The sequence below is a fragment of the Maniola hyperantus genome, chromosome 1 (assembly GCF_902806685.2).
Source record: "Maniola hyperantus chromosome 1, iAphHyp1.2, whole genome shotgun sequence".
In the NCBI taxonomy this organism is placed as follows: domain Eukaryota; kingdom Metazoa; phylum Arthropoda; class Insecta; order Lepidoptera; family Nymphalidae; genus Maniola; species Maniola hyperantus.
Genome location: NC_048536.1, coordinates 1164193 through 1185601, shown reverse-complemented (window position 1 = coordinate 1185601; position 21409 = coordinate 1164193). Strand labels below are relative to the sequence as shown.

The 21409-nt window shown below is 37.2% G+C and overlaps 2 protein-coding genes across 4 annotated transcripts in view; one reads left to right on the top strand and one right to left on the bottom strand.

Moving 5' to 3' along the window:
• EMC5 (ER membrane protein complex subunit 5) overlaps positions 1-21409 on the bottom strand; it is a 216113-nt gene that overhangs the window by 126105 nt on the left and 68599 nt on the right. The gene's annotated exons all lie outside the window — the stretch shown is intronic.
• Positions 8165-17855, top strand: LOC117984653 (sodium/potassium-transporting ATPase subunit beta-2-like). Of its 3 annotated transcripts, none has more exons than XM_069501781.1 (9): positions 8167-8579; positions 9169-9250; positions 11131-11181; positions 11422-11541; positions 12045-12223; positions 13076-13162; positions 13258-13293; positions 13636-13864; positions 15428-17855. In XM_069501781.1, the coding sequence occupies exons 2-9, from the start codon at positions 9187-9189 to the stop codon at positions 15529-15531; spliced, it is 870 nt and encodes a 289-aa protein (XP_069357882.1). In that variant the 5' UTR covers positions 8167-8579; positions 9169-9186; the 3' UTR covers positions 15532-17855. The 3 variants fall into 3 exon arrangements, with proteins under 3 accessions (XP_069357883.1, XP_069357882.1, XP_034827177.1); XM_034971286.2 differs by having other exon boundaries at positions 8168-8579; positions 9158-9250; XM_069501782.1 differs by lacking the exon at positions 13258-13293 and having other exon boundaries at positions 8165-8579; positions 9158-9250.

Here is a 21409-nt window from a genome sequence, read left to right as displayed (position 1 = left end):
CTAAAGTCTGTTCACTAACTTAGTGTCGCTATACCCGCAGGCGAATTTATTATTTTGCTTTTATTATATTACTAGCTTATGCTCGCGACTTCGTCCGCGTGGACTACACAAATTTCAAACCCCTATTTCACCCCCTTAGGAGCTGAATTTTCAAAAATCCTTTCTTAGCGGATGCTTACGTCATAATAGCTATCTGCATGCAAAATTTCAGCCCGATCCGTCCAGTAGTTTGAGCTGTGCGTTGATAGATCAGTCAGTCAGTCAGTCAGTCAGTCACCTTTTCCTTTTATATATTTAGATTTTTCACTGTGTTTGTTAAATAAATGTTTTCTATTCTAAGAATACAATAGAATACCTACCTACCTACTATATTATTCTTGTGTTTATTGTAATAAATAAAAATAAATAATAAACACTAGTTGAGTAGCGACACTATGTTAGTGAACAGAGTTTACAAAGACCTCGTAACATTCCCGATACGGGGTCTCCGAACTCCCTGACTCCGGCGATCCGCCAAAATTTGCCAATACCGCGGCGCCGCGCCGTCGCCGCTTGCGCCCTTCTACCCCACTTTCATCCCCTTTCCTTTAATACACCATAACAATAGGTACTATGCGTTCCAAGTAAGAAGTTCCGGGCTGTTCGACTTGTGGACGAACCCAAACTAACCGGCTCGTTGGAATAGAATAGAATAGAATAGAATAGAATAGAATAGAATAGAATAGAATAGAATAGAATAGAATAGAATAGAATAGAATAGAATAGAATAGAATAGACTAGAATAGAATAGACTAGAATAGACTTGAATAGAATAGAATAGAATAGAATAGAATAGAATAGAATAGAATAGAATAGAATAGAATAGAATAGAATAGAATAGAATAGAATAGAATGGAATGGAATGGAATGGAATAGAATAGAATAGAATAGAATAGAATAGACTAGACTAGAATAGAATAGAATAGAATAGAATAGAATAGAATAGAATAGAATAGAATAGAATAGAATAGAATAGAATAGAATAGAATAGAATAGAATAGAATAGAATAGAATAGAATAGAATAGAATAGAATAGAATAGAATAGAATAGAATAGAATAGAATAGAATAGAATAGAATAGAATAGAATAGAATAGAATAGAATAGAATAGAATAGAATAGAATAGAATAGAATAGAATAGAATAGAATAGAATAGAATAGAATAGAATAGAATAGAATAGAATAGAATAGAATAGAATAGAATAGAATAGAATAGAATAGAATAGAATAGAATAGAATAGAATAGAATAGAATAGAATAGAATAGAATAGAATAGAATAGAATAGAATAGAATAGAATAGAATAGAATAGAATAGAATAGAATAGAATAGAATAGAATAGAATAGAATAGAATAGAATAGAATAGAATAGAATAGAATAGAATAGAATAGAATAGAATAGAATAGAATAGAATAGAATAGAATAGAATAGAATAGAATAGAATAGAATAGAATAGAATAGAATAGAATAGAATAGAATAGAATAGAATAGAATAGAATAGAATAGAATAGAATAGAATAGAATAGAATAGAATAGAATAGAATAGAATAGAATAGAATAGAATAGAATAGAATAGAATAGAATAGAATAGAATAGAATAGAATAGAATAGAATAGAATAGAATAGAATAGAATAGAATAGAATAGAATCCTTTAATACACCATAACAATAGGTACTATGCGTTCCAAGTAAGAAGTTCCGGGCTGTTCGACTTGTGGACGAACCCAAACTAACCGGCTCGTTGGAATAGAATAGAATAGAATAGAATAGAATAGAATAGAATAGAATAGAATAGAATAGAATAGAATAGAATAGAATAGAATAGAATAGAATAGAATAGAATAGAATAGAATAGAATAGAATAGAATAGAATAGAATAGAATAGAATAGACTAGAATAGAATAGACTAGAATAGAATAGAATAGAATAGAATAGAATAGAATAGAATAGAATAGAATAGAATAGAATAGAATAGAATAGAATAGAATAGAATAGAATAGAATAGAATAGAATAGAATAGAATAGAATAGAATAGAATAGAATAGAATAGAATGGAATGGAATGGAATGGAATGGAATGGAATGGAATGGAATGGAATGGAATGGAATGGAATGGAATGGAATGGAATGGAATGGAATGGAATGGAATGGAATGGAAGGAATGGAATGGAATGGAATGGAATGGAATGGAATGGAATGGAATGGAATGGAATGGAATGGAATGGAATGGAATGGAATGGAATGGAATAGAATAGAATAGACTAGAATAGGACTAGAATGAATAGAATAGAATAGAATAGAATAGAATAGAATAGAATAGAATAGAATAGAATAGAATAGAATAGAATAGAATAGAATAGAATAGAATAGAATAGAATAGAATAGAATAGAATAGAATAGAATAGAATAGAATAGAATAGAATAGAATAGAATAGAATAGAATAGGATAGGATAGGATAGGATAGGATAGGATAGGATAGGATAGGATAGGATAGGATAGGATAGGATAGGATAGGATAGGATAGGATAGGATAGGATAGGATAGGATAGGATGGATAGGATAGGATAGGATAGGATAGGATAGGATAGGATAGGATAGGATAGGATAGGATAGGATAGGATAGGATAGGATAGGATAGGATAGGATAGGATAGGATAGGATAGGATAGGATAGGATAGGATAGGATAGGATAGGATAGGATAGGATAGGATAGGATAGGATAGGATAGGATAGGATAGGATAGAATAGAATAGAATAGAATAGAATAGAATAGAATAGAATAGAATAGAATAGAATAGAATAGAATAGAATAGAATAGAATAGAATAGAATAGAATAGAATAGAATAGAATAGAATAGAATAGAATAGAATAGAATAGAATAGAATAGAATAGAATAGAATAGAATAGAATAGAATAGAATAGAATAGAATAGAATAGAATAGAATAGAATAGAATAGAATAGAATAGAATAGAATAGAATAGAATAGAATAGAATAGAATAGAATAGAATAGAATAGAATAGAATAGAATAGAATAGAATAGAATAGAATAGAATAGAATAGAATAGAATAGAATAGAATAGAATAGAATAGAATAGAATAGAATAGAATAGAATAGAATAGAATAGAATAGAATAGAATAGAAGAATAGAATAGAATAGAATAGATAAATAGAATAGAATAGAATAGAATAGAATAGAATAGAATAGAATAGAATAGAATAGAATAGAATAGATAGAATGAATAGAATAGAATAGAATAGAATAGAATAGAATAGAATAGAATAGAATAAATAGAATAGAATAGAATAGAATAGAATAGAATAATAGAATAGAATAGAATAGAATAGAATAGAATGAATAGAATAGAATAGAATAGAATAGAATAGAATAGAATAATAAGATAGAATAGAATAGAATAGAATAGAATAGAATGAATAGAATAGAAGAATAGAATAGAATAGAATAGAATAGATAGAATGAATAGAATATAAATAGAATAGAATAGAATAGATAGAATAGAATAGAATAGAATAGAATAGAATAGAATAGAATAGAATAGAATAGAATAGAATAGAATAGAATAGAATAGAATAGAAGAATAGAATAGAATAGAATAGAATAGAATAGAATAGAATAGAATAGAATAGAATAGAATAGATAGAATAGAATAGAATAGAATAGAATAGAATAGAATAGAATAGAATAGAATAGAATAGAATAGAATAGAATAGAATAGAATAGAATAGAATAGAATAGAATAGAATAGAATAGAATAGAATAGAATAGAATAGAATAGAATAGAATAGAATAGAATAGAATAGAATAGAATAGAATAGAATAGAATAGAATAGAATAGAATAGAATAGAATAGAATAGAATAGAATAGAATAGAATAGAATAGAATAGAATAGAATAGAATAGAATAGAATAGAATAGAATAGAATAGAATAGAATAGAATAGAATAGAATAGAATAGAATAGAATAGAATAGAATAGAATAGAATAGAATAGAATAGAATAGAATAGAATAGAATAGAATAGAATAGAATAGAATAGAATAGAATAGAATAGAATAGAATAGAATAGAATAGAATAGAATAGAATAGAATAGAATAGAATGTTTTTTATTAATGTAAACTTTTTAAAAGTGCTTATGAATAGTCAGGTAGTTTTAATTTACCACTGGTTCGGAATGCCGTTCCTACCGAGAAGAACCAGCAAGAAACTCGGCGGTTGCTCTTTTTAATTTTTCAATTTACAATGTTATTATACCGTACTATACAAGCCATTGCAGCCCCGTGCATTGCTGGAGCGAGTCAAATCCAAGCTTTTTTATCGTTTACATAGTCTGCGACTATATAATATGCTTTTTTTAGGAGCATACTTTTAACACATTTTTTAAACTTGTGTAAAGGCAAGTCTAAAATTGCTGGAAAGTCTGGAACACCGCAGAGACGTAAGCTCTCTTTGCGTGTTCTATCGCCTCTATAATGGAGAGTGTTCCGAAGAGTTGTTTGATCTCATTCCACCCTCCTTTTTCTACAATCGTACCGTACGCCATCGCAATCAATTCGAACCTCACCACTTGGGTTTCTGGAGCACTTCGACCACCCGTTGTGCCAGATCCTTTATTCCACGCACATGCAAACTGTGGAATCAACTCCCTTCGGCGGTGTTCCCACTAGATTACAACATGGGGTTATTCAAGGGGCGGACCAACAAATTCCTGAAAGGCCGGCAACGCATCGGCGGTTCCTCTGGTGCTGCAAATGACCCGCCTGTTCGTTTGCTCGCTATCTCTGTTAAAAAAAAAAAGGTATGCAACTCTCATACCTATCAAAGTTTCCCGCTAGTACCAAAACAACATTAATTAATTTCTATTTTACTATTTCTCACTGCAATCGCGCCAAATCTGTATCTGTACCCCATACTATTATTATAAATGCGAATGTGTGTCTGTCTGTCTGTCTGTCTGTTTGCTAGCTTTTCACGGCCCAACACTTTAACCGATTTTGATGAAATTTGAAATTAGTTTACATTCCGGGGCCTTGGACATGGGCTACTTTTTATCCCGGAAAATCAAAGAGTTCCCACGGGATTTGTAAAAACCAAAATCGATGACGAAGTCGAGGGCATCCTCTAGTTGTACATAAAAGGAAAAGCTGACTAGCTGACTGACTGACTAACTGATCTATCAACTGGGCCGATCGGGCTGAAATTTGGTGTGCAGATAGACCACAGACGTAGACAGATCCGCTAAGAATGGATGTCTGAAAATACAACCCCTAAAGGGATAAAATAGGGGTTTGAAAGCGCAGTCCACGCGGATGAAGTCGTGGGCATAAGCCAAGTAGTATGACGATACTACTTAGCTTATGATAGTCGTGACAGCCTAGTAGTTAGGACGTCCGCTTCTTATTTGGGAGTTCAGAGGTTCGAACCTCCTCTAACTTTTCGGATTAAAATATCACTTGATTTAATGGCAAACCTCTATGCCTGAGAATTCTATAAGGTTGTGAAGCCTGCTAATTCGCATTGGGCTAGCGTGGTGGACTATGGCCAAACGCTTCTCATACTGAGAGGAAACTCTCTATGGCGGCGATAAGTGATGATGATGACAGAGTATTCATCTAAATATATAAAAGGAAAAGGTGACTGACTGACTGACTGACTGACTGATCTATCAACGCACAGCTCAAACTACTGGACGGATCGGGCTGAAATTTGGCATGCAGATAGCTATTATGACGTAGGCATCCGCTAAGAAAGGATTTTTGAAAATTCAACTCCTAAGGGGGTGAAAAAGGGGTTTGAAATTTGTGTAGTCCACGCGGACGAAGTCGCGAGCATAAGCTAGTTGCTAATAAACAGACAGACAAGCAAAATTTTTTTAATGTGTAAGAACTAAGACGATAAAAGTTCTTCTTAATTAAAACGCATAGTACCTTTATCTATAACTAGTGTTAAATCTTCTTGGATATACCTATTGCTACGCTATCAGTCGCCAGTATGTGACAGGTCGAGGTGGCAATCGGGGTGGGAACGCCCCGCACACCCGCACAGCTCCCGCGCTAACCCGGTGCGGGGTAGCGCGGGTGATGTGCTTTAAAGCGGGGCGTGCCCCCGGTTCATACCCCGATTGCCATCTGGACCCGTCGCGTACTATAGGTATGGTTGTTTACACTGTTGATGGAAGTTTGCTTAAGTAATCTAAGCTGAACTTTCCAAGGCACTGACGAAAAGTTGGAAAGCAGTGCGAGGACTAGCAACAACAAGACGACTTTTATGAAATTGAGACTATGTAAACGATAAAAAAAGCTTGGATTTGACTCGCTCCAGCATTGCACGAGACTGCAATGGCTTGTGTACAGTATGGTATAATAACATTGTAAATTGAAAACTTTTAAAAAAGAGCAACCGCCGAGTTTCTTGCTGGTTCTTCTTGGTAGGAACGGCATTCCGAACCGGTGGTAAATTAAACTACCTGACGATTCAAAAGCACTTGTAAAGTTTACTTGAATAAAAATATATTATTCTATTCTTATTGTACCATAATATAAATGCGAAAGTGTGTTTGTTGGTTTGTACTTCAATCACGTCGCAACGGAGTAACAGATCGATGTGATTTCTTGCATGGATATGCAAGACCTGGATAGTAACAGCTACTTTTTATCTCGGAAAATCAAAGAGTTCCGACCGGGATTTATAAATTTAATTTTAAATTAAATTTATTTTATTTTGTAGAGACAAACAGTTACAATTAGATAAACAGATAGTATATATATAAAAACACTTAAACCAAAGCAGTCTCCAATGAGAAATTAACACTTATAATAAAAACTAGCTTATGCTCGCGACTTCGTCCGCGTGGACTACAAAATTTCAAAACCCTATTTCACCCCCTTAGGAGTTGAATTTTCAAAAATCCTTTACGGATGCCTACGTCATAATAGCTATCTGCATGCCAAATTTCAGCCCGATCTGTCCAGTAGTTTGAGCTGTGCGTTGATAGATCAGTCAGTCAGTCAGTCAGTCATTCAGTCAGTCAGTCAGTCAGTCACCTTTTCCTTTTATATATATAGATTATGTCCACAACACACGGGCATAGTACGCGTATGAAAACTAGGCACAGAGTATTTAAAACTAACTAGGTAGATAAACTTATGGAACACAGAACTAAACCTAAATCTACGTGTAGAAAGTCGTGGGCATCAACTAGTGGTACGAGATCCATATTCCATACCAAGTTAATTTGCAATGATGACGTAATCCCATTTCGCAATACAGCCCCTGTGATGGTCCCCACTCCCCAGGGTGTGAGACTGCGGGGGTGTGGGGGATGTTTGGTCCCACCGTCGTCGGCGCCAGTCCGTCGCGGCGCCGGACGACCGACACCGCCGTCTGTCGTAGCGGATCCGTAGCTCCTTGTTCCGGATTACAATACTTTGATGTACATTGCGGAAAAAACCGGCCAAGTGCGAGTCAGGCTCGCAGACCGAGGGTTCCGTACTACAGTCGCATTTTTTCGACATTTTGCAGGATAACTCAAAAACTATGATGCATAAAAATAAATAAAAATCTGTTTTAGAATGCACAGGTCAAGCCCTTTTATATGGCCTAAGATTTGGAACACCCTTCTAGCATCAGTTTTCCCCTCCAACTATAATATGGGTTCGTTCAAGTCAAGAGTGTATAGGCATCTTCTAGACAAGCGTGCTCCATCTTAGGCTGCATCATCACTTGCCACCAGGTCTGTCAAACGCTAGTTTAGTTTTAAAAAACCGGCCAAGTGCGAGTCAGGCTCGCGCAATAATGGTTCCATACTACAGTCGTATTTTTTCGACATTTTGCACAATAATTCAAAAACTATGCTGCATAGAAATAAATAAAATTCTGTTTTAGAATGTACAGATAAAGACCTTTCATATGATACCCCACTTGATATAGTTATCTCACTTCGAAAGTTGAAAATACTAATTATTAGTTCATGACCACAATATTTTTTTTGTGTGATCTAATCCTAAATTCACGGTTTTCAGCTATTTCCCCAAATGTCAGCTATAAGATCTACCTACCTGCCAAATTTAATGATTCTAGGTCAACGGGAAGTAGGTACCCTGTAGGTTTCTTGACAGACAGACAGACAGACAACAAAGTGATCCTATAAGGGTTCCGTTTTTCCTTTTGAGGTACGGAACCCTAAAAAAAAAAGCCGTCAATGTAGATCGTACATCCTATGTGACCTGTTACCATTATTACTCCGGTTCTCGGAATCTGCTCCATTCACTCTTCAACCCTGGAGCCGCGCACATCGGACGTTGTGAAACAGTGCAAGTTTTCAGGACAAAGACAACAAAAGTTATACAAGTTTCTTAAAAAAGTTTCATCAGTTGTGAGCTTTCATAAGCTTATCTGGCCGGATAATTCAGCTAGCGGCTTTCAGTTTTCCAAAACCTAAGTTAGCAAGCAGTGAAATTCTAATCAAAATCGAAATTACTTAATAACACGTCAATTTCGGTGTACTTAACAGGGTTTTAGGTAACTCGGATAAAGTTCAATTTCAATTTCAATTTTCATTTATTGCATTTCCATAAATAATTATATCATATTAAGTATGTACAAAGTATTATGGATACCCATTGAAGTTTTAAAAGTTTATACCTACCTACTCAGTTGTTTGTGTTTTTCATTTCGAGTGATTTTCACATCAGTTTATTTTGAAACTATACAAAATTAGTGTAAAGTGTTTACTTACTCAAGTTTCTGTTATTTGATTTTTAAATCAGTAATTATTATAATTTCAAGTTACGAGTAAATATTTTGACTCCTGCAGTTTGCTGTGAACCTTATATAAATACCGACCTTGCCAATGGAATTCTTATCAAAATTGGTTCAGGAAACTAATTTCAAACATGGAACATTTACAAAAATCTCGACCAGACCGGGATGACCTTTTAGGGAAAATCGCCCCATTTTATGTCACATCATCACTTCCCATTAGGTGTGGTGTCGCTTTGTGAGGTCAAGCATACATATCATGTCAAGGTTTCATAGAAAAATTCAACAAAAAATTAAAATGTTTATTCTAGCGAATCATCCTGCTGATTTGTTTATAGGTGGAAAAAAGGTTTAAATTGCAGTGAAAATGGGTTTGGAGAAACGCACTATTAAGATCATTGTGATTGTTGCCGTGACTGTTCTTGTGATTGGTGAGTGAGATTATTAGGGGTCCGTAACAAAATGCTAAAACGGGAACTGTTGTAAATTTATAGTTTGCAGTTTGTACAGTTAGACAACGATTTGCAAAATAAACTTAAATCGAAATTAAAACTAAAAATATTGATGAAAACTTAAAGCTAGCTTTATCTAATTCAGAGCCTCAATAGCTCAACCGGTAATGGAGTGAACTGAAAATCTAAAGTTCGACGGTTCAAACCCCGCCCGTTGCACTATTGTCGTACCTACTCCTAGCACAAGCCTGACGCTTAGTTGGAGAGGAAAGGGGAATATTAGTCATTTAACATGGCTAATATTCTTTTTAAAAAAACATGCCCGCGTGGAATAGTGCGAAGAATGCTGGCTGCATTAAAAAAAAACTAAAATATTTAAATAAAATCAAATCTTAAACCGTCTCATCGAAACCACCGCAGCGTGGCATTGTACACAAAATATTGGCAGCATTGCCTTTTTGGATGGCCAAACTAATTCTTTGTTCAAAATAGTTGCTAGCTCTTGGGTCTCCGATCAACTCTACGACCATTTTTGTAATTTCCTCAAAAAAAGCTCGAGCCCCTGGGCTCCACGGCCCCAGGATCTTCATGTGATACATTCGGCGCTGGTGGCCGGTGCACCCGCCATAGAGGAGGTCGTCTGAATTTGGTAATCCCACATTCAGGAAGTCAAAATCGGTTGAACGGATGGGCCATGTAAAGATTACTGACAAACAGAAAGACAGACGCCCATATCGCATTTATAATTATAATTAGTAAGTATGGATTTTATTAAGTAGGTATGGATTATATTTCTCCTAAACCTTTGAAAGGCTTCTAATATAATAGGTAATTAGCTTACTGAAAACAATGAACCTGTCAGTAAAATTTTGTTAATTCTGAAACTGACAAAATGTAGTTAGGTAGGTACCTATTTGCATGTCGAAGCGTGAATAACCTACTTCCAGCTTGTATTACAGGCATCAGGCAGTCCTTTAAGCCTATTACCTTATTACCAGCCTGAACTCATCAGGCTTCATTGCAATTCTAGGTTAGCCATTTCAATTTTCTAGGGTTTATGTTAGGAAGTTTTCGATAGTTTTTCCGCAATGTTTTGTTTAGAAAGGTAGGTCACTCAGCGGGCGATAGAGAGCTTGCTTATGCTTGGGGTTTCTCTACGTGATCAAATCTGAAATGAGGAGATCCGTAGGAGAACCAGAGTAAGCTACACCAGGTTGCAAAGCTGAAGTGGTAATGGATGGAACATAATAGATAGATAGAAAACTTTGTTGCAAAACATGGAATAACTAAGACAAAACAAAGAAACTAAAAAATCAAAACAATTGTATGCAAAGGCGGCCTTATTTCTCAGAGCAATCTCCACCCAGACAACCTTTGATGAACGGAGAAACTAGCTGGTGTGTTGGTTTAGAACTTACAAGCAATAAACAGAATCTTATTCATATTATAATGTGTAGTTCGAAGTTATATCTTACTCATATTGTACCTATGTAGTTCGAAAATCGATACCTAGATGTTGGGGTTTCAAGGTGCTAGGATGTCGACCTCGCACCGAAAAGCTCAGCGTTGGCCCACTCCCCGCTAGGTTAACGAACGACATCAAACCAGTCGCAGTGGGAACCGCTTCAGGTGGCACAAGACCGTGACGTGGGGAAGTCCCTGCAAGATACCTAGGTCAAGTAGTGGACGAGGAGAATGTCTGATTTGATCAGGTAGAGAAACTTCAAGCATAACTCTCGTCATAGTCCGCTGAGTGACTCTGAGCTTTCTTATGAGGCCCATATCTCAGATCCTTATGTCGATCAAGGTGGATCGACTACAAATGGGAAAATGGCTATAACTTAAGCATCTTTTTACAGCTGGCATCATAGGCTTGCTGCTTGGTCTCCTACTACCTTTACGTTACGTGGGTGAGTAAAAATGGTGTCAGCTAAATAATTAAATAATCTTTTATTTCAGACAACTCTATCTCAGACTTCCAGCTTTGTGAATAGGCAAATTTTTATTATGGCTGGGCAGTGCGTATTGTTGTCCATATGAGTGAGCAAGGCTCTCGATTTTTCATAATAGGTATACCCAATAATACTGTCTCTAAATACCTAAAGCTTTCTTGTCGATTTTTAAGTACGAATGTTTGTTGTGTTGAACAGAGCTGGAGGTGTGGCCGCGATCGGACACGTATAACTACGAGCAGCCTCTGATCCAGTTCCGCGCAGCCGACCCTGGCAGCTGGCAGCAATGGTTCGACAAGATCAACAACTTCCTTCGAGGTGACTTCTGCGTGTTACAATTTCTAAACCACGAGCGAAGCGAGTCCACCATAGGTACCATCTCCATTCGCGGCGATAGTTTGTCACACGGCGAGACTATCGCCGTGATTCTGTCCTCCTTGGCGATGGCGCCTTGGAATCTTTCGCATGTTCGGAGTTCAGTATGAATTAAATTCCGCTAGGATGTAGACCGCCCATCTGGTGTCATTGTTTTATCTGTATGCAAGTAGACTTACGTCTTTTTGACGCTAAGACAATGACATCCGTCGTGGGGACATATCTGTGCCCACGACACGTGGGACACGACACTGTTAGCTCCGCTTGCCTGAATTACGCCCCCCCCCCCCCCCTCGCCCACATCAGCCACTCTCACAACGGGCTGTGCGCCGGTTCGAAACTATTCGGGCTAATGTCGACTGGATACGTGGGTATAACCGTAGAAATATACTATATAATATAATATAATAGACATCTCTTATAGCGTATTTTTTCTTCATGCCCAGCGTACGAGACAACTGTCCCGGAGGATCCCCCCCGAGCACCGTGTTCCATACACCGCCACGACCAGCGTCTGACGTCACCCAACTGCGAGCAGTCCCTCAGGGCCTGGATGCCCTGCACCGCTGACAACTTCTATGGGTACAACGTGGGCAAACCTTGCGTCTTTTTGAGGTTGAATCATGTAAGTAGGTACTTATCCCATCCAAAACAATTATAATTTAGTGTTAAAAAAAATTACGAGACTTTTCACCGCAGTTTTCAGCCTCATCTGATGACAGAAGGGCTAGTTCATTTTTTGTGCAAAGTATCGGCCTGGCTGTCCAGCGCGGAAGTACAGCCCAGTATTCTTGGCAACATTCTACACGGTCATGATTTAAATAAATAAATAAATAAATAAAAGTTTATTCAGCTCACATAACAAGAAAAGACAAAAAAAAAAAAAGCAAAACATACAAACTAAATGTTACAAATTAAAAAATTAAAACTACAGTTTAAATTCAGATTAAAACAGATTAAATTTGTACAGTAATTTGATAAGGCTGGCTTTTAGTTTTACTGTAACATTTTTCAATAAAAAAATCCCAAAGCATACATGTAAAATAGGAGACAAGTTTTAGTATCAAGGGAATTAGGTTAGCTTCGCCGATAAAAGCTTTGATATCCAGATGGGCGCCAAGTTCAAATACATATCTACGCTGCTAGATCTGTGATCCAAATATTGACAAAAACCGCAAAGTTCCGTCGGTACTGTTTTCTACATATCGTCGTTCCTGAAGCTTTTCAGGGGTGCTCAAGAAAGGGCAAGCTAAACGTCGCGTGAGTATAGACCTGAGGGCTCTGAGGGCCTTATTAAGTAGTCTTCAGAAATTGGAAGCACCCTGCAATAGATCCAGGCAAAGAGAAAGAGAAAATGTAAGAAAACAGACCCCACCGAGATAGGACAATTGCTTAGTCGAAGAAGAAGTCAGTGATCCGAAGAGGATACTGGTCATCGATTCAATTTGACTTTGATCTATTCATCCTCTTGTTTCAGATCCACTACTGGGTTCCTGAACCTTACAACATGACCATGCGTATGTCTCTACCAGATGATATGCCTGACAATATCAAGAGAGCGATGGTATTTCCTCTTTCATTTTATTGCGTTTTCGGAAAATATTACATGAAGTCAATAGATTTTTCTTATAATGCTCGTCACAAATACCTTTTTTTTAGCAAATCCTGGCCAGTGAGCAAAGGAACGTAAATGTGGTAAGTAGGTCAGAGTTTATAAGAATTTACAGAGTTAATTTGAATGATATGAGAAGGAGCGATGACTACCCAATAAAGAAAGTACTGAATATCCATACCAAACCACGAGGGAGAGGAAGACCTCCAGCCACATGGTGGTCCAATGTCAAGAGGGATGTTAAAGCTCCAAACATTCCACCAATGACAACCCAGGACAGAAAACCCTGGTGCTTACGTACAAGGAGGCTCGACCCCAAATAAAATAGGACAATGGCAAGAGAAAGAAAGAAATAATAGAATGATGTGAATCTAAGAAGTTTGTATTGAGAATTTATTTTCTTCAAGTAAATAAAACATTTTCAGCAACGCCTTCCGAGCAGTGTATACGGCGACTACGTATGGGTATCTTGCAATGGAGAGTTCAGTTCCGATGTGGAGAACATTGGCCCGATCCAGTACATCCCGGCTCACTCTCCACCAGGGTTTCCCATCAACCGTCTGCACACAGCGGACCGCATCCCCCGCGCTGCCAGGTCCTTACCAGACCTGAACCCTGCACCCCTCGTGGCGGTTTACTTCGAGAACCCTCACCGTAAGTAAACATAGCTATCGTGCAAAGGAAAGTTCTGGATTGACACGAAAAACATCCAGTCACCTCTCCATCAAGTATCCGCATCAACTGCACCACATCCCATGCGATGCCAGGTCCCTACCTGACCTGAACCTGCTCCGATGTGCAGAGCATCGGCCCAATCCAGTACATCCAGCTCACTCTCCACCGGGGTTCCCCATCAACCATCTGCCCACAGCGGACCGCATCCCAGGCGCTGCCAGGTCCTTACCAGACCTGAACCCTGCACCCCTCGTGGCGGTTATTTTCAAGAACCCTCACCGTAAATAAACATGGGTGTCTTGCAACTGAAAGTTCTGGATGCAGGAGTGCTGGGCGAATGAGACGAAAGCGGGTCAGTTGCGTCTGTTCTTCCCGGATGTGGCTGGTCGGCTCAGGGCAACCTGGGTCGCATTGGACCTCGTAGATCCTGACAAGACATGGGTGTTTCAACCTCTTCGTCACGGTTCCGCATCAACCGCTGGAACAAGCGGACCATACCCCTTGCACTACCAGGTCTCTACCCAACCTGAACCTTGCGCCACTCGCCTCGTGGCACTTTACTTAGAGAACCCTCAGAGTAAACATGAAAGTTCTGGTTTGACGCGTAGAATAAAATTTAGCCAGCTCTGCGTCAGGATTCCCAATTATTTATGATCAGGAGGTGGATCGCCCAATAAATTCAATCTTGATAAATACATAAAATATAATTTATTATATTAACAGAAAGACATTACTTTTTCCAACGATAACGACAACTCACAAGTGACAGACTTACAAATATAGAACGCTATTTTATTCTCTCTTCACTTTAGATGTAATGAGTTTACATACAAGTATATCACGTTCTAATACGCGCCCTTAAACCATTACATCGCAAACAACATAGTGTGCCCTTAACTTATTACAGTGTAATATAAACACGCCCTTACATCGCGCCCTTAACCTATTACATTGTAATATAAACACGCCTTTACAATTTTCTATCAATCAATAAGATTAAATAAAACTCTCAAAAATATTTGATTATAAAAATAAAATAACTATAAACTAGTTCTACGGCAAACACACAATATTCCTATTAGGTACAATATTATGCCCTTATTAGTTTTAGATGTGAAGGCCCATAACCTATTTATGATCAGGAGGTGGATCGCCCAATAAATTCAATCTTCGTAAATACATAAATATAATTTATTATATTAACAGAAAGACATTACTTTTTCCAACGATAACGACAACTCACAAGTGACAGACTTACAAATATAGAACGCTATTTTATTCTCTCTTCACTTTAGATGTAATGAGTTTACATACAAGTATATCACGTTCTAATACCAATCGATAAACTTCTTGCAGCGGATCGTATCCCCAGCGCTGCAAGATAACCAGACCTTCCAGCAGGCAGCAACCCTTGTAGCCATTTACTTTGAGAACTTTCAACATAATTAGATAATTAGCGTATTGCGAAGGAAAGTACTGCTTTTAATTGTAGAGGTAATTCCCATAATTTTCAGTTTTTAATGCTCTTATTTTCCTCCTCAGGTGGCGTAGTAATCAACGTGGAGTGTCGTATCTGGACACGGGACATCATTTACGATAAGTCGAGTCGGGTGGGCAGAGTGCGATTCGAGATTTTAGTAGAGTAAATTAAGTTAAGGAGTAGGTACCTATTTATGTTAAAAGTTAAAACTTCGAGACTATTTCATTGTTCCAACCCATTCAGGTGCGGAACTCCTACATTTCGTGCCATATTTTTATTTTAATGGTAGTTACAGAACGCGGCAGAAAGTAATGTACATGGGCCTTTAGAATGACATTTTGGCTTTGTAGAGCGTTGTCTCTGTCACTCATATCTATATGCCGTTTTGTCGGTCTCAACGACAGAGACAACGCTCTACAAATCTGCTATCTCCTTCTAAATGTCGATGTACAATGTACATTACTTTCTGTCGCGTACTGTACCTACTAAATAGGTACGGGCCCACTATTGGGATTCGGCAAATTTTACGATAGTTTGGCATTCGATAATTAATTCAACTGGCTACTCTATTCGGGACACGGTAAATGTTTTGTTTTTAACTAAATTTTAAACCGACTTCCAAAAAAGGAGAAGGTTCTCAGCTCGGCGCGTTTTCTAAATAAGTTTTTCAAATCAGTCATCCGGCAGACGCGATATTCTCTCCGCGAATAGTCCTCCCTGTGATCTAGCGTATTAGATACGTACGTACGTATTAGATAGCGTAGTATTTCTGGCTAAACAAAGAGTCCACGTGATATTTTAAAAAATCCTATATTATGTACTAGCTTATGTTCGCGACTTCGTCCGCGTGGGTTACATCAATTTCAAACCCTATTTTACTCCCTTAGGGAATAATTTACAAAAATCCCTTCTTAGCGGATGACTACGTTATAATAGTTATCTGCATGCAAAATTTTAGCCCAATCCGGCCAGTAGTTTCAGCTGTGCGTTGATAGATCAGTTAGTCAGTCTGTCACCTTTTCCTTTTAAATATTTAGACTAGCTTATGCTCGCGACTTCGTCCGCGTGGACTACACAAATTTCAAACCCCTATTTCACCCCTTTAGGGGTAGAATTTTCAAAAATCCTTTCTTAGCGGATGCCTATGTCATAATAGCTATCTGCATGCCAAATTTCAGCCTGATCCGTCCAGTAGTTTGTGCTGTGCGTTGATAGATCAGTCAATCAGTCAGTCACCTTTTCCTTTTATATATTTAGATTACCTTGCTCGTTAAACATTCGGGTTAGCGCAAATATGAAAATTACGATTGCCGCCGCCACGCCGCGGCGGCGCCTGTCACACAACTCGCGATAATATCACGAATCCTTCTTTGCTGAATTCCGATAGTGGAACCGAAGCATAAGCGTTACTACTTGAATAGTTGCGAAAAAAAAAAATACGGAATACTCCAAAAGAAATTCCGAAACGAACCGATCGCTATCAACGTCCTACTTATTATTATCTATATCATAGGAGCTTCGCACCTGTTCGTGAGAGAGTTTAGCTATTTATAACAGTAATTAACTGAAAATGACAGACTTGGGTGTGTCATTGGGTGACTCTAGCTTCCGGGTAGCTAAATACCTACGACGCGATTTTACGTACCTGCCTATAGTACGTTAGTACTATTATATATTCTGTGCCTATAGTACGCGACAGGTTGAAATGGCAATCGATATCGCCTCGCACAGCCCCCGCGCTAATGGGTAGATTACACCTACCTAGTAGTGAAGCGAGACAGTAAATTAATGTCACTCGGCCGAGACAGTGCTGTGGCTGAGAAATCGCGGCGAAATTGCACTCGTTAAAGTGTTTATACCAACCGAGTACTCGGCCAAGGACACTGACTCGCCACTATACTCGGTAGGTGTAATCTGCCCATAACACAGAGCGGGCGAGCGCAGGTGACGTGCGGGTGTGCGGGGCGTCCCCCGCCTCATACCCTGGTTTCCATCTCGACCTATCGCGCACTATAGTTATTAAATAAATTAATAATAATATTATAACAAACTTTATTCAACGTTGTCGCCTGATAAATGTTTAACTTCTCCCTAAATTAATATTATAAGCTATTTTAATTAAGTAGTTAAGTACTAAGGTCGTCTAAGATTTAATTTAACTTACTTACACCTAGGTATAAGTTATTTATGTCAATAGTGGTTTAAGAATCAGTGCAATATTTTTTTGTATAAACGTCTTATCTACCTAAGTAGGTAGGTATATGTGATTTGCAATTTTCTAATATTTTATTTGTAGCATTATATTTTATTATTGTAGGTAGGTAGTATTATTGTTGCGTGATTTTTTTTTCATTCTTATTTCAGTTTTCTTTCCGAATTTGTCTAGCAATAGGAGAAATTTTATTACTTATTTACCTATATACTTTTATTATTATTCGAATACTATGAGTTTTTTATAATACTTCTTGAATTTGAAATTAAATAAATGAAAAGAGATAATTGTGTTTGAGACTACCTATTTATTTTTATTTGGTTAAAGCTATATTTTAAAAATCTCGCCACTACGAAACCAATATGGAATCCCCAAGGTGAATAAAAATGGGGATGTGGTAAGTCACTGGCAAAATGGTAAGTAGGTAAATTATTAGCAGTATGATCATGATGTTGTCTTTCCCATTCAAAGTATTTAGAAAGAGAAATAATTTGACCGTCAAATGTTGACCAATAACCTATTAGCACATTAGGTTATAATGTTGCTTAGATCAAATTTTCTACCAAAGTAGCAGAAAATGAAGAAAATTATAAGCAGGTAGGGATGACATGATGGATCCGAGAAATGGTCCTAGCGACCATATCCTATGGGCCTCATAAAAAAACTTGGAGTCACTCAGCGGGCTATGGAAAGAGTTATGCTTAGAGTTTTTCTACGTTATCAAATCAGAAATGAGGAGATTCAAAGGATAACAAGAGTAACTGACTTAGCTCAGCGGGTTGTTAAGCTGAAATGGTTCGAAGCACATAGCATAGTTCGAAAAACCATAGACGTTGGGGTCGCAACTCGCAAGGTGCTAAAAAAGCGACGTTACACTGAAAAGCGTAGCGTTGTAAGACCGTCCACTAGGTGGAAGATGACACGAGTCACAGGGATTCAAGCAACGACACGAGACCATGGTGTGTGGAAATCCCTACAAAAGATCCAAACAAATACAAACAAAATACAAACCACCAAAAATTAATTTCAAATACCTATAGGTAATGACATTTTGTGGTGTAACTGTGTCATTTTTGCCTTAGATATGAGTATGAGTGAGTTTTATTCACTAAAAAATATGGACTACCTATTACCTAACTATTTTGGATCCCGCTGTGTCCTTAACTCAAAAATCAATTTTTTGAGTTGTGTGATTATTTATGTAAAACAGCGATATGGTGAGTCATGTGTATGTATATTTTGTGGAGAGCCATGAAGCTACAGATCAGCTTAAGATCAGCTTTCCTTATTAAGACTAAACTGTCTGTGTGGGTACATGAAGCTAGGAATAAGCTTAGCTATTCTGTATGGGCAGCAATTGGAAATTACTGTGATATCGGGTAACTTTAGAAACACATGATAAACATTGTCTTTGGACATGATATCATTACAAATAATTATCACAACTAGAAACTTGGTTAGATTTTGTTAACCAAAAAAACTAGCAAAGCTGAAGATGATCGCCAAAAACCTTAATTGATCCGACTCTAAAATTATTAGAATCCAATTATTATTGTAACTAGTTACTGGCACCGATTCTAAGCACAACCTAATTTGAGAGTATTCGCACCCTCTTCTTACTATTGTAATATGAAAAGGACAGAAGCAGTTTGACATTTCTAAATTTAATTTTTAGATGGTAAAACCCGTGATTTTAGCACGCACTCGCGAACATACTGTTTAAATTTGTATTGTGCACTAAAATTTAGAGTCTTTAAATGTGAAAGTCATGTTCCGTTCCTTTTTTATCATTAGTAAAAAGAAAAGGATGCAGATACTCTAAATTTAGTTTAGAGAGAGACTAGAGAATCGGGGCCATTGTCCAACGATAAAAGTTTTACGCTTTTCTAAAGTTACCCGGTTACGATTTCAGTTACAAAAAAAAAACTTACAAAAAAAATCAAGCGCGAAATCAAAAAGCATGAACAAATAACTATGGACAATTACCTTCAAAATTTGACAAATGACCGGAGCACCAATTATTCACTCTGGAAAGCGACAAAGAATATGGACAAGTCACTAATGCATATTCCTCCAATTAAAAAAGAAAACAATGAGTGGACCAAAAGGCTAAACGATTTGCAGACCACTTAGAGAATATATTTCAGCCATACGAAGGAGAAGAAATTGATAAAGACTCTACTAGGGAAATCAAAGAAGATGTAGACATCAAACTAGTGACACCCAAAGAAATATGTAGAGAAATAAAGCTCAAATTGGGTCCCAAGAAAGCTCCTGGATATGATTTAATTACGAGAGAAATTTTATTAAACCTTCCAAGGAAAGCCATAGTTAAGCTCACCACAATAATAAACGCTGCATTTAGGCTCAGGTACGTGCCTAATGTGTGGAAAGTGGCCGAGGTCATTATGATAGCTAAGCCAGGAAAACCACCTCATGAAGCAACATCATATAGGCCTATCTCTTTGTTGCCTATTATGTCAAAACTATTCGAAAAGCTCCTACTGAAGAGGATGAAACCAATATTAGAAAACAAAAACCTGATACCAGATCATCAGTTTGGATTCAGAGAGAAACATTCAACTATTGATCAAGTATTGTTAACACCATAGAAAAAACAATTGAAGAAAAGAAAGTTTGTTCCACGGTATTTCTTGATATTGAAAAGGCTTTTGATAAAGTTTGGCATGAAGGTCTTATTCATAAAATTAGAAACGAGCTACCCAAATCATTCGCAGATATCCTGGAATCATACATAACAGATAGAGCATTTAGAGTAAGACAAGAAGATGCCTACTCTGAGCTTAAATGTATAAAAGCTGGAGTTCCGCAAGGGAGTGTCTAGGGCCGGTCCTGTACCTATTATATACCTGCGATATTCCAGACCTTGAAAACAATACTATTGCCACTTTTGCTGATGATACTGCCATTATGGCCGTAGGAGGCACACATGAAGAGGCAGTGGGTAACGTACAAATAGCGCTAAATAAAGTCTATAAATGGACTAAAAAGTGGAGAATAAAGCTAAATGAATCAAAGTCAGTTCATATAGATTTCACAAATAAAACAAAAAAGTATCACGCTGTCTTCATAAACGACCAAAAAATCTCCTACGTGGATACAGCTAAATACCTTGGTATGACACTTGATGTGAAGTTGCGCTGGAAAGTTCATGTCAAGAAAAAAAGGAAAGAACTTGATATAAAGTAAAACAGATGTATTGGCTACTTGGTAGATATTCCTCGCTGTCAATACACAACAAGATTCTTTTGTACAGACAAGTCCTGATGCCCATTTGGACTTATGGCATACAGCTGTGGGGCTGTACCAAAAAAAGTAACATCCAAATCATCCAACGGTTCCAAAACAAAGTACTCAGGAATATTGTAAATGCACCCTGGTACATCAGAAATGATGATATTCATAGGGACCTTCAAATTGAATACGTCCATAAAGTTATCACCAAATCTGCCAAAGCCCACGACTATAGGCTTCACCACCACGTTAACGTCGAAGCAATCCAGCTGCTTGACGTAACGGAGACAGTGAGAAGACTAAAAAGGACCAAACCTTTTGAGTTAGTGTATAGTGATTAGTGATAGTGTACATAGTGTTAGTGCTGAAAGAACACGTGAACAAAGTGTCATATCTCAAATCAAGAAAGACTAAGATGCGTCAGTGGACAATTTCTTAGTATATAAGATAATTTATAAGTTTAGGTTAAAATAAAATTACTTATTAGTCATACATTAGGCTAGATCGTAATATAATTGAGTAGCTAATTGGCACTCAACAATAAGGAAAAAAAACACGATTTCAGTATAGTAGAATT